The sequence below is a fragment of the Leuciscus leuciscus genome (assembly GCF_965113295.1).
Source record: "Leuciscus leuciscus genome assembly, chromosome: 5".
Taxonomy (NCBI): domain Eukaryota; kingdom Metazoa; phylum Chordata; class Actinopteri; order Cypriniformes; family Leuciscidae; genus Leuciscus; species Leuciscus leuciscus.
This window is the reverse complement of record NC_138729.1, coordinates 29,191,146-29,204,528: the sequence shown is the minus strand read 5'-3', so window position 1 is coordinate 29,204,528 and position 13,383 is coordinate 29,191,146. Positions and strand designations below refer to the sequence as shown.

General features: G+C 35.4%; 1 protein-coding gene across 1 annotated transcript; it reads left to right on the top strand.

Moving 5' to 3' along the window:
* The first annotated feature begins 933 nt into the window (after window positions 1-933).
* micu2 (mitochondrial calcium uptake 2) lies at window positions 934-12,783 on the top strand. Its single transcript, XM_082169842.1, has 12 exons — window positions 934-1,177; window positions 4,238-4,373; window positions 4,889-4,920; window positions 5,074-5,149; window positions 5,294-5,341; window positions 8,231-8,313; window positions 8,856-8,909; window positions 9,098-9,189; window positions 10,628-10,799; window positions 11,703-11,811; window positions 11,955-12,112; window positions 12,420-12,783. The coding sequence occupies exons 1-12, from the start codon at window positions 980-982 to the stop codon at window positions 12,519-12,521; spliced, it is 1,260 nt and encodes a 419-aa protein (XP_082025968.1). The 5' UTR covers window positions 934-979; the 3' UTR covers window positions 12,522-12,783.
* Window positions 12,784-13,383: the final 600 nt, after the last annotated feature.

Genomic DNA, 13,383 nt, shown 5'->3' with positions numbered 1-13,383 from the left:
GTATAACAAGTAGGCTAGGCTACATGTAGCATGTGTTAACATACATGTAACATCTAACATGTGTTATAAGGACACTAAATAAAACACTTTATAATAAAAAAGTGTTACCGCTAACTTAAAGGCTATTCAAAGAGTGAGCAGAATAGGGCTAAACGTCAGAGTTATGAATTTTGACCTATAGCCTACTGTATAGCCTAGTTCTTAATTGCTTTACTTAATAATAAAAATAAAAGCTAAAAAGTATATTTTTACAGATTGATGTACTTTATTTTAAGGACCCCAAATGATCAACTAATAATTAATGATGCAAAAATAAATAAATAAATAAGAATTAGGATGTAGCATGAGGTGATTAAAAGGTTGCCTATTCGGTAAGGATGGGGAGGGGTGATGTCCACATTCTTGTGTTTCAGAATGTGGACTTCACCCCTCCCTCCCCATCCTTTCCTCCCCATCCTTTCCTCCTTTTCATCTCCCATCATGGCTATCAATATAGCTATATAGTCATACATTTCTATTTATAGAACAGCAGGCCTCTTTTATTGTCCCATAAGCCGCACAAAATATTTTAAATATTTGTTTTCATTAAAGCTGAGCAATTACCATGTTATCATGTTTTATAAATTCAGCGTGCCTTGCCTGAAACTTCTAAGGAAGCTGATCGTCTGAAGAATACTGTTTAAGATCACTTCTCCTAAATTAACCGGAGATTAGGCTATGTCCCGTTTCGTAAAAATGTACACAGGGTAGCTAAAATGACTATGAGTAAAAATGACTAAAGCATCATCAATGTTTAATTTACCTGTACAACTCGTTTGCACTGCAAGGTGCGTCTCCCATTATAATCAACTTTCCACGAGCTCGCGAGCAAAATGTAGTTATGATGTGCGCCTGATAGGGGCGACAAATCACCGACTCTTATCACTCTAACACTTTTGACCAAAGAAGACTGATAAAACAAACTTCCCGTAGTAGAATAATGGCGACTTGGGCCAGGTTAGGCGCTAGTTGGCGGAACGCAGTGAGAGGTTTGTGGCCTCTCAGAAGTGTATGGTATAGTCGTGCTGTTGGAGCGGGTCTACTAGGCTCTGTTGTAGCTGGCGGATTTATTCACCATAACAATGAACCCAGACGGACACTTTGGCCACACATCGTGTACGCGGAGGAGGTCACGAAGGTAAACAAACTTCTCTAATCAGAGACAACTTTTAAAATAACCTCTTAACTTTTTAAAACGTCGTGTTGTCCAAGAAGTTAAAAACATAACAGACTCACTGTCATGCCGTCTTTTTGTTCGTAGAGTCACAAAAATTATACTGTCATCTTTTTGATGTTTAAGTAGCTTAGATTAAAATGGGACCAACCGATAATTAGCCTACTACTATTATTATTATTTTATTGCAGTATGGTTGAACATGGAGAGTCATTAAAAGCCTAATATGTCTTATGTTGCAAATGTTCGTTTATGTACACATTTTTTGAATAGTTTGGATAGTTACACAGTTGCCATCACGTTCTGTCTGTATGCTGTCACAGCAAACTGTAGCTTACAGTCATGGTCAACATTATTGGCACTCTTGGTAAATATGAACATAGTAGCCTGTAAAAAATTTATTTGCATTGTTAATCCTTTTGATCTTTAATTTTAAAAAAAACTCACAAAAATCTAACCTTTCATTGAAGTAAAATAATTGAAAATGTGAGGAAAATCTCTTTATGAAAAAAAATGTTTTTCAACAATAGACTTTGGCCACAATTAATGGCACCCTTTTATTCAATACTTTTTGCAACCTCCTTTTGGCAAGATAACAGCTCTGAGTTTTCTCCTATAATGCCTGATGAGTTTGGAGAACACCTGACAAGAGATCATTCCGTCATACAGAATCTCTCCAGATCCTTCAGATTCCCAGATCCATGTTGGTGCTTCTCTTCAGTTCACCCCACTCATTTTCTATAGGGTTCAGGTCAGGGGACTGGAATGGCCATGGCAGAAGCTTCATTTTGTGCTCAGTTACCCAGTTTTGTGTTGATTTTAATGTTTGTTTTGGATCATTGTCCTGATGGGAGATCCAAACAAGGCCCGTTATAAGATTTCTAGCAGAGGTGGTCAGGTTTAGATTTTTTATCTGTTGGTATTGGATAGAATCTATGATGCCATGTATCTGAACCACCAGCAGAAAAATAGGCCCAACATTTCACAGATCCTTTGTATGTTTAACCGTTGGCATGGGGTACTTTTTATCCCTATGTGCACCCAAAACCTATCTGGTTGGTTTGTTGGCAAAAAGCTCTATTTTAGTTTCATCTGACCACAAAAACTTGTCCCACTTGAAGTTCCAGTAGTGTCTGACAATTGAATATGCTGGAGTTTGTTCTTGGATGAGAGAGGAGGGTTTTTCAATAAGTGGTGATGTAGGTGCTTCTTTTTTTTTTTAAATTTTTTTTTTTTAGGCACTCTGCCTAAAAAATTAAACAAATTTCTGCAATTGAATAAATGAATGAGGCATTTATATAGTGCTTTACTATGTACTACTGTACACCCAAAGCGCTTTATACAGTCATATCAGGGGTCTCTCCTCGACCACCACCAGTGTGCAGCATCCACTTGGACGATGCGACGGCAGCCACAAAAGAACGGCGTCAGTGCGCTCACCACACACCAGCTAAAGTGGAGAGAAGAGAGAGTGATAGAGCCAATTGCAAGTATGGGGATTATTATTATGATGCCATGATTGATAAAGGCCAATAAATGAAATTTGGCCAGGACACCCCTGTTACACCCCTAATCTTTCACGAGAGACCCACATAGACCACATGATGAGTACCCCCTGCTGGCCTCACTAACATTTCTTCCAGCAGAAACCTGGTTTTCTCAGGAGGTCTCTCATCTTGGCTCAACCTTGCTTAGCTTCAGTGGGCAACCAGTCTTGGGCTACAGGGTGATATGGCTGTGGATTCTCTAGCTGTGATCCTTGGAGAGTCTTTGGCCACTCAAACTTTCCTCATCGCCGTACATTAAGACAATATATAGACACACGTCCTTTTCCAGGCAGATTTAGTTTTAGTTTTGCCTAAACTCTGCTAAAACTCTGCTAAAACTTATTTCGTTTTTAGTTGATTGGAACTGTATTGCCCTGATGGTGGAAATGGGGATTTTCAGTGTTTTAGCTATTTTCTTATAGCCACTTTCTATTTTGTGAAGCTCAATAATCTTTTGCTGTACATCAGAACTATATTCTTTGGTTGTTCTCATTGTAATGGATGATTAAGGGAATTTGAACTTTGCGTTTCCTGATATTTATACTCATATGAAACAAGAAGTCATGGCTAGACAATTTCATGTTCCTAGTCACCCTGGTATGCTAAAAAAAGGCAAATAGGAATATACTTCAAATATATTTTCCTCATATGGATTTAATGGGGGTACCAATAATTGTGGCCAACGTGTTTTGGAGAAAAACATTTATTTCATAACATGATGATTCATGTTATCATTTCATCATGATTCATTTTAAACCGGTTTAAGGTAATCTTACAATCACAGTGTTTACATTGGTTAAAGATAAATAATAAATCTTGAGTTCACATTTAAAGATCATCAAATCATATTTGCTGCAATCTTTTTTACCACTGTGCAAATTTGTCCCCCCTGCTGTTATTTTAGTATTATTTGTATACTATAATATAGTATTTATTAATATTTTAAATTAGCTTTTATTTTTTTTACATTTTCATATGGTTTTCATTTTATATTATGTTTCAGTATTATTTGCATGTATATTTTTTCTATTAGTTTTCTATTTCCATTTAACTTTAATTTATTTTTATTTCAGTTTGTTTTAGTAATTTTAGTACTTCAACTTATTTCAGTTAGCTGACAAGGCAACTTTGTTTCCATTTTATAAGGTTAAGATTTTCATCTTATTTTTATATTTAATTTCAGCTTTATTTCTATAAACAAAACTATTTTAATAGTTTTAGTTTTAATTAACAATCACAACACTGCTCCCCTGTTGTCCCTTAAAAAGTCATAGAATTGCCTCTTGCTCTTTGTGTAAAATGATACTGAACTTTCCAGTTAGACATTATTTAAACACTATTCAAGTTATTCAAGTAAAGATAAGGGGTCATAATTCTAATGTCTCAAAATATTCTAGAGGCCAGGTTAAGCTCTTGACACAATGCAAGTGCACAGTTCATGAATGCAATTTCTTTTCATTTTGGTATGTCTGTAAAGAAAGAGGAGATCAGAGTACCACAAGTGTCAATGAGACGACTGCGGTTTAACCAGTTTGCCTCCATGATCTATGAAGAGGAGCCATACATGACACCCAGAGACTTCCTCCATTCAGTCTTGATGGAGAAAGTGGATTGTAAGTGGCATACCATCATATGAATGTGCAAACACTCAAAAATAGACATGCACTAGGGAGGCACTATTATGTATAAATTAGAATGTGATATTGTGCATTCCTATTCTATTGGACTAAATAGAATATAGCTTTTATTTTTACTTTAGGATGACAGTTTTTACCTTTAAGAAAAGTGCATACTTTAATATTTCTCTGTTTAAATGTATCTCTTTATGTGGACTACTATCAAAATACACCAAGACCCCAAATTGCTGACACATGCAGCCTTCCCCTCTCTTTCACTTACACTCTCATTTATATTAACATGTTTCTGGTTTGAGTGTACATCCCAGTGAAAACGCTGTTTATCTGGAAGTAATCACCTCTGCGTGTTAGGCCTTGTATTCATAAAGTAAGCATAATGTACTCCAGGATCTCTCCAAACACCACTATAGACCTCAAAGCTATTATTTTTCTGTTAATTTTCAGTATGCTGCAAAATATTGTTACAACAACTTTTGATCTTCCTCTTATAGGCAAACTTCAGAAAAAGAACCTGACCAAAGCAGTAAGTTCATATTTTTAGTTCACATGAATGTTGCTCCGAAGAAAAATAGACTAGCTCTAAACGAATACCATTAATATATGATCATATGTGATATGTGAAGTCTTACAGATACAATTAAAGCTTTGCCTTATTATCTGATTGGTCAACTCACAGGATGTGGACGATATGATATGGGTGGCTTCCAGGGCTGAGGCAGGAAATCTCCTGTTAAGAGGAATTGGAGACAAAGGTATATGTTGAGTGAACACATGCCTCATTGAGGAAATGTCACAACTAAAATGTAATTTTGAATATGCTGTTTCTGTTTACATAATTGAATGTTTTAATTAACAAAATTAACATTGAATATCCTTGTCTGAACAATTATTTTCAGGGCTGATCTCTTACACAGAGTACCTGTTTCTCCTCACTATTCTTACAAGTAAGTATTCCTGGCCTTTTTTTACATAATTTCAGAAAGAGTTTTCTATCAGCTACATCAGTTTCCCGTCCTTGGAACCAATTATTTGTGTGATGTTCTTGAAGTCTGATTCTTTGACCCTGTATCAAAATTCGTCTGCACCATCCTGCATTGCTGATGAATTCACAGCATCATGGCAAAATTTATTTTAGCTGAGTTTGCAGTATTATTTGAATGCAATAAGAAAGAGAGACTGGCCTTTGTGAAATAATACATGCACAATAATTAGACAATGCATCATTGTCCTTGCTGGTTGCATGCCACATTAAACATACAGTATGACAATATAGTCCAACTTGGGAACGAAAATAATTTGAGAGATTTGATGACTTGCTTTCTCACAAGTAAAAAAAAATAAAAAAATGAGGGAGACAAAATCATTAAGTGGACTCAAAGCCAAAATATTTCCTTATGATTCTCATTCATAGTTTCAAAAGTCACAGAAGATGGGTAGAAAGACAATTTAATCACTGTTTAATCACTTTCTGGTTCGGCACCAAAATTTACTGGATCTCATTCACTAACTTGTGCGTGAAATCAACATATGAATGTTTTCATGAACAAATCATGATTCATCAATAACTTTCATTCTAAAATGTATTCCAAATTTACGAACAAATGTAGGAACAGCTGAAACCACTCGTTTGCAAAAATCACATATGCCTGGTGGCCTTATAAATGTTAAGATTACATTTTATACATGGATATAGGCCTTAAAGTGCCCCTATTATGCTATTTTAAAGGTTCCTAATTGTTTTGGAGGTCTCCTACAACAGGTTTACATGCATCAAAGGTCAAAAAACACAAATTTTCTCATAATATATATTGCACATCACCACATTTTTCAATGATTCTCAAACAACTTGTCCGATGATTCAGTTTCTCTAAATCCCTCCTCTCCGCAAGCTACTCTACTCTGATTGGCCAGATGGCCCAGTCTGTTGTTATTGGTCGACCGCTTACAGCGCCTGTCGGAAACGAAACGGCCATTACCATAACTGAACTTCAGCTTTTCCTAAAGCTCAGCGATTGCACACTGTAAACTAAAGACAGTTACGATGGCGTCGATTTTACCATATCAATCCGAGCGCGAGTCCGATGATGAAACATTGGAAGAACTAATTATTCACCCCGAACCTCCATCGCATGGACGACTGAGCAGGACGTTTCTCAGTGATACACTACTCAGTTTGACGTATGTTATGAGATGATGTCATTGTAATTCCTCACCATCAGCATTAACAAGTGTATTTCCATCAAACCGATGTGTATATTTCAAATTTATTGTGGTGTACATATGGGGAAACGTGTAGCTGAGCTGAGCACTAACGTCGTGAATGACTGATGTAACATTAAAGTTTGTAAAACAAATCTTGCTCCATCATTTGTCATTACTTAAAGTAGTAAGAACAACAGACATTAAATCTGCATAATCTACATTAAATCTGCATAATCTGCATTAAAATGAATTTTAGCTAATTGTGGGTCCACAGCTGATAAGCAGAAATATTTCAGTAAGACGTGAGTTGCCGGTTAACCAGAGACCATAATAATATAAAAACACAAAACTACATATTTTTAACACCTGGTAGAAAATATATAAATCAATAATTAATCATACTTGCATTATTTACAGGTTGTGACTCTGAGGGTCAAGCTGGTCCAAATAATGTGGGTACTGTCCCCTCTTTAATGGATAAGAGTTTTGTAAATCCCATTTAGACCTCACAGAGATTTGAGAAGCAATTAAAAGCAAACATTCACATCCTCATCCTTTGGAAGGGTTTAAAAAGAGAATTTGCTTTTGCAGGGCAGAAAAAACAGCGTCTTCTTTACATGTACACGACACGAACAAGCTACAGTGTTTGAGACGGGGTCAGGTCAAAGTAGACGTTGCTCGCAGGCAGCCAATGAAGACCATAGTCGGGCATTATGCAAATGTGTTACTACGTTACGTATGCAGGTCACGGAAGTGAGGCTGGAATTCCTGATGACTCGACATATATATATATATATATTATTAAAAGCGTAAGAAAATTATAGCTTGAGCTACAAGGTTCCTTTGCATAAAGATGCAGATTCGCATATGTACAACTGGCTAATCAGAGGTCTGTGATCTGGGTTTGTATAAAAGTTGTTTATTGCATTTGAACTTGTTTTGAGGGTGCCACACTTGGCATTGCTCGAGGATCTTGCTGTGCGTGCTCTCAGGCGAGAGCGTGAGCGTGAGCGTCATGTTTGCTAAGCGCGACGGAAGCATGTCCTTATATGGACATGATTTGGGTGTTTTATGCAAATTTGTAGGGCACATGGTCGCTGATTTAGAATGCTCTGAATTTATTAATGTTAGAATAAGGTTAAGAACAAAATCTTGTGCGTACACGCAATGAATTAGGTGAAATTTTCCTGTGCGTATAAAAACGAATAATTCACGCAGCTATTAGTGATTGAGACCCATTGTTCTTAAACTGCTTGAGTACAATCAGAATATTGCATGAAAATCTAACAATCCTATTTTTGGTGAGTTGACTTGAATAGATGCACATTTGGTGTACAAAAAGTCTGTTAAGTACCAGCAGTTTTAGTCCAGTTCTACAAGTTTAGAGCCCTATGTTTGTTTTTGATATAAAGTTTTGCTAATTTGCCGGCAAAGCCAAAAATACTGCATCTTCACTCAGTGCTTGCTGTGAAACTATACTGGAATATACTGTATTTACCATAACATCACAATTATATCATAGTTGTATTTGTGATATTTACTGACAGTGGGGCAGCTTATACCCGTTAGTCTTTTCCTCCTTGTAGCCCGTATCCATTGCTTTACTCCATTTAACTGCATTGTGATTCCAGAACCTCAAACAGGATTTCATATTGCTTTCAAAATGCTTGACATTGATGGCAATGAGCATGTGGACAAGAAGGAATTTCAGAAGGTATGACATGTCTTGTCACACATTTTCTCATACTCAAATTGATAATAAGTGCAAATGTGAAAAAACAAACAAAAAAACACACCTTTTTTTCTTGTAAATTTATATGAATTTAACTAAGAAAGTTCTCCTGACTGGATTTATTCATTATGGAATGTAAGTAGTGTGGTCATTAGGGTCTGTCTGCTTTGTGTTTCTGTTAATGCTGGCATGAGATGAGACCAGTGTGCACCAGGTATGTGGGAATGGTTGATGCATGATTGGTGCATGATTGGAGCATCAGACATTTTTTTTTTTTTATTGAATTTAGTTTGATTTAAATGTTTGGTCTATTCACAAACATGTATCAGTGTGCCATGTGGTGCAGAAGATTCACATAAGCTCAAAAAGCTATTTGAATAGACTCATCATTTTTCTTCAGAGCATATCTACATCCCACTGCCCCTTAACACACAAACACATGCATAAACACTAGAGAATATCTAAGTATATCAGTTATTTGAATGTGCATGACTTCTTTTACTAACTTTACTCTCTTTTTGAAGCTGAAGAAAGTTATTCGACCGAGGAAAGAGCTGCTAAGGCAGGGTGGGACAGAGGTGGGTACATGTTTAAGTTCAGCAACTTTGCATGTTATATGGGAGATTTAGAATTTGTTATTCTTATATTCTGTATAGAAACACTTCTTAGTTGTGTTCAATATCAAAGTTCAGTTGTTGAATATCTTTATAAACACATTTGTTACATTTAGATGTTTAGGCAAACAGCATTGTCTGTTTCTCTACAGATTTCAGACAGTGATGAGGTCAACACTACACTACAGGTTTTCTTCTTTGGGAAAAATGGCAAGAAAAAACTCCATTACAAAGATTTTTGCAGGTAAAGCAGCATTACCCAAAATGCAGACTACCTCTGGTTACTTTAGCATGTTTAAGTGACTGTGTGATTATTAAAAATTATAATTGTGTGGTATCTGTAATATTAAATTTGCATTATAAATAAACTTCTCACTAGTGATGATCAGTTATAATCAGAAGTTATTTGTTGCCTTTACTATGATGTTTCCACTCACTTATTTCCTTTGTATTGCTACAAATATAACATAATTGATTCTGAATAGTGTTGTGTAGACACAAGATTAGCAGAATACAGCAACATAAGATCGATGAGTCTATAAGATTGTTTTTATGTTTTGAAAGAAGTCTCTTATATTCACCAAGGCTGCATTTATTTGATAAAAAAAAAAACAGTAAACACAGTAATATTTGAAATTTAAATTGTAATCATAACAACTTTTTCCTATTTTACTATATTTTTAAATATAATTTACTCCTGTGATGGAAGGGCTGAATTTTCAGCATTATTACTCCAGTCTTCAGTGTCACATGTTCCTTCAGAAATCAGTCTAAAATGCTGATTTGGTGATCAGTAAGCATTTACTGATGCTTAATTATTATCAATGTTAAAGGGATACTTCACTTTAAAATGAAAATTCTGTAATCATTTACTCACCCTCAAGTTGTTTCAAACCTGTATGAATTTCTTTTTTCTGCTGAACACAAAGGAACATATTTTGAAGAACGTCAGTAGCCAAACAGTTAACTGGAACCATTGACTTCCATAGTACTTTTTTTTCCTACTATGGAAGTCAATGGTTCCAGTCAACTGTTTGGCTACTGACGTTCTTCAAAATATGTTCCTTTGTGTTCAGCAGAAGAAAGAAATTCATACAGGTTTGAAACAACTTGAGGGTGAGTAAATTATGACAGAATTTTCATTTTAAATATTAAATGAATTACGCAACATGATTTGCTAAAGTATGTGCTAGTCAATGCCCCAAAAAAGCATGACTTAAACCAGACGCTAATTTGCGCTGCTCTCTAGATTGCGTTGGTCATTATGGAAATGATCCGGCTGTGTCTGTGTTCTTTAATTTACACGTTGTTAGTAGATCACTCCCATCTGAGCTTTTATGGGATTGTGCTCTCACGCTAATTTTACCTGTTTGGTAAATCTGGCCCATAATAGTTTTGAGGAAACTATTTAAATATAAAAAAAAATGTTCAGGATTATTTATTTAATAGAAAGTTCAAAAGAACATCATTTATTTAAAATAGAAATCAATTTAATGCATCCTTGATGAATAAAAGTATTAATTTTCTTAAAAAAAAAATCTTCTGAACAGTAGAGTAAATTTAAAACAAACATTGTTCAAAGTAAACTGGGTAACTCATCTCCTGTCTACCAACTATCCTGTGTTTTAACTTTTGTTTAGCCTTGAGAGATATTTCAAGGATTTTGTTTTGGTTTTGTGTAGTTTTATGGAAGATCTGCAGGCGGAGGTTCAAGAAGTTGAGTTCCTGCGGTTTTCTAAAGGGATGAAGACCATGAGGCGGGAGGACTTTGCTGAATGGCTGCTTCACTACACAAATGAAGAGGACAATGAGGCATACTGGGACAACATGAGGAAGAGGATCCCCACTGGACAGGTAACATGTTTTAAACTCTAATACTAATAGTCCTGAATATTATTAAAATACAGCCTTGGCCAAAATAATTGGCAGTGACATTAATTTGGTGTTTCGTAAAGTTTGCTGCTTTAGTTGTTGTGGTGTTGATTCACTTTGTTTGTACATTATTGTGCATAATAGTCAGATGCATTTTAAATTATTGCAAAAAGCTTCATTGGCCAAAAAAAAAGAACTTTATCACAACCTAAACCCTGGCACAAAATGACCAGCTAACATCATTTCATCAGCACATGGGAAAGTGTGAACAAGTACTAGTCAGGTGTAAATTCGATATCATTCTGATTGGATTAAAAGAGCAGACTGATTGCTATAGACCTTATGTAGCCCCGCCCCTTTATAGCGTTTCGCTCGTTGTGTTCTGTCTTCTAGTTTTTATTTCCACAGCATGAATGTAAGATCTTACGAATTAATTAATGAACCACTCATTTTAAAATCTTCTAGCTCTACTGACATTTGTTATGACATCAGCTTCAAACATTACAATGCGCATGATAACTTTCGTAAAAAACGATTGTCCTAAGAAGAAAAGGTAAATTCTGTGTCATGCAAACAGTAAAGCATCCTGAGACAAGCCATGAAGTCGAGTCAAAAAAGTTGAACTACTGATTTAGAGAGCTCTGGAACCTGTTCACCTGAATGCCAACTCCCATTTATAATAAAACCATCAACTGGCTGAAATATCTTGTGAAAAACACGGTGATTACATTACATTATACATTTCATTTAAATTGTAATATCAAACATAAGGAGCGTTATTTGACATAAAATAAAGATATTGTGCATTTGTATCATCCTGTAACGTAATTCCATTAGTTTATTTTAAAATATCTTCTGAAAGTGTCTGTTTTTTGTCTTTGTCAGAGCATCACCTTTGATGAATTTAAAGCATTCTGTCTCTTTACCAATAATCTGGAAGACTTCGCCTTTTCAGTAAAAATGATTAATGATGCCAACAAGCCAATAGGAATGGGTAAGACTGATCTGGATCACAATAGTTTTAACTTCTAATAAGACATAACTGATTGTCATTAATACATTTCTTGACATTTTCCAAGTTGTGTTGATTGAGTCATTAAAATGCATAGCAATCTCCCTCACTATGTCGCTCTATAGCTCAGTTTAAGCGAGCGGTGAAGATAGCGACAGGCCACGACCTTTCAGAGAACGTTTTGGACACCGTTTTTAAGATCTTTGACCTGGACGGGGACAACTGTCTGAGTGATAAAGAGTTCCTCGCTGTGATGAAAGACAGAGTACTTCGTGGTCTCAGGGTGAGAAACCATTTAGCCCTTTAATTGTAAATGAAATAAATACAATTCTGCAAATTAATAATAATTATCAATGTTGTGCTAAAATTAATCATTTCATAAAAATCATTAGAGTTAAAAGAATTATTGGTAGTAAATTCTGACATAAATTCTAATATCGATGCTGATAATAATACTCATGATGGACATTAATCTGAAGAGCAGTTATAGCCCAATCTTGTGACAGTAGTTGTTCATCTATGTGAATGTGTGTAAGTGGCTCAAAGCAGCAACCGGTAGACTTACTGTAGATTGCACCTGTGTTGCATAGGTTCAGCCCCAGCTGGGTATTTCTGGTTATTGGAAATGTGTAAAAAGAGAGACACTGCAAGGAGCTCAAGAGGCCATCCGTGAAACCGGCAGTCCTGTCTGACACAGGAAGAGGTCTGGCTCCGAGTATGTGGTTAGCCGTATGTGCTAATACTTGCAATTCCATATACTTCTGGGGAGGAAAATGGTACATAATTAATTCCTTACAAGCACCAGGGCTTGTTAGTTGTACTGTCAGTTAAACCATAATCGTGTCCTTTAAAACGTTTACATGGGTCCAGAGAATATTGCTTTTAAAGTGACCTTTGATCCAAAACATATCAAATACTTACAATTAAGATTATAAACAATCTTTTATATAAAAATTGGTTTCATGATTGGTTTGTTTTCTGTTTTATTGAAAATCTGTGATGTGTTCTTCGGCCTTGAATTTGTGAAATGGCCTGTGTACACTCCAACAAGATTACACTGTCTTTTTGTGATTTTTCTTATGTGGATTGGTAACTATTTAATAGTTAACATGTTTAATTATATTTAGCCTTTGGTATTGGGATGTGGTATTGTTTACATATAACCTCTATGTAAATCTTTTCTGTTATATAAGATTGTAATCTAATCTAATAATCTAATACAGAGTTTGAATTATGCAATTATTACCCCAAAACTCTAATCTAGAACACTTTTGTACTGGAATTAGTTGCTTTTGGGGCTGTTTTGTGACTGAACATATGAGCAATTCCATCTTAAGTAAGCACATTGTAAAACTTTTTTAACAGATTGTTGTCCTTTTTGAGTTTCATTTGTGAAATTGAAATTAGACTATAAATACAGTTCTCTTCTTTTAAATGTAAAGACTCCATGTAAGAGCCCATGTGGTATCTGTGATGACACTCTGTTTAATCTGTGTTTTTTTCCAGTTATTGTTGGTTGTTGTACCATATACTTGCTATTTTTATTTCTAAAAT

What these genes read in the sequence shown, in the direction of transcription:
- micu2 (XM_082169842.1), top strand. Translation starts at nt 980, where the DNA reads ATGGCGACTTGGGCCAGGTTAGGCGCTAGTTGGCGGAACGCAGTGAGA. An exon ending in CATTACAAAGATTTTTGCAG is followed by an intron (nt 9,190 to 10,627) that starts GTAAAGCAGCAT and finishes GGTTTTGTGTAG; the next exon opens with TTTTATGGAAGATCTGCAGG. An exon ending in CAACAAGCCAATAGGAATGG is followed by an intron (nt 11,812 to 11,954) that starts GTAAGACTGATC and finishes GTCGCTCTATAG; the next exon opens with CTCAGTTTAAGCGAGCGGTG.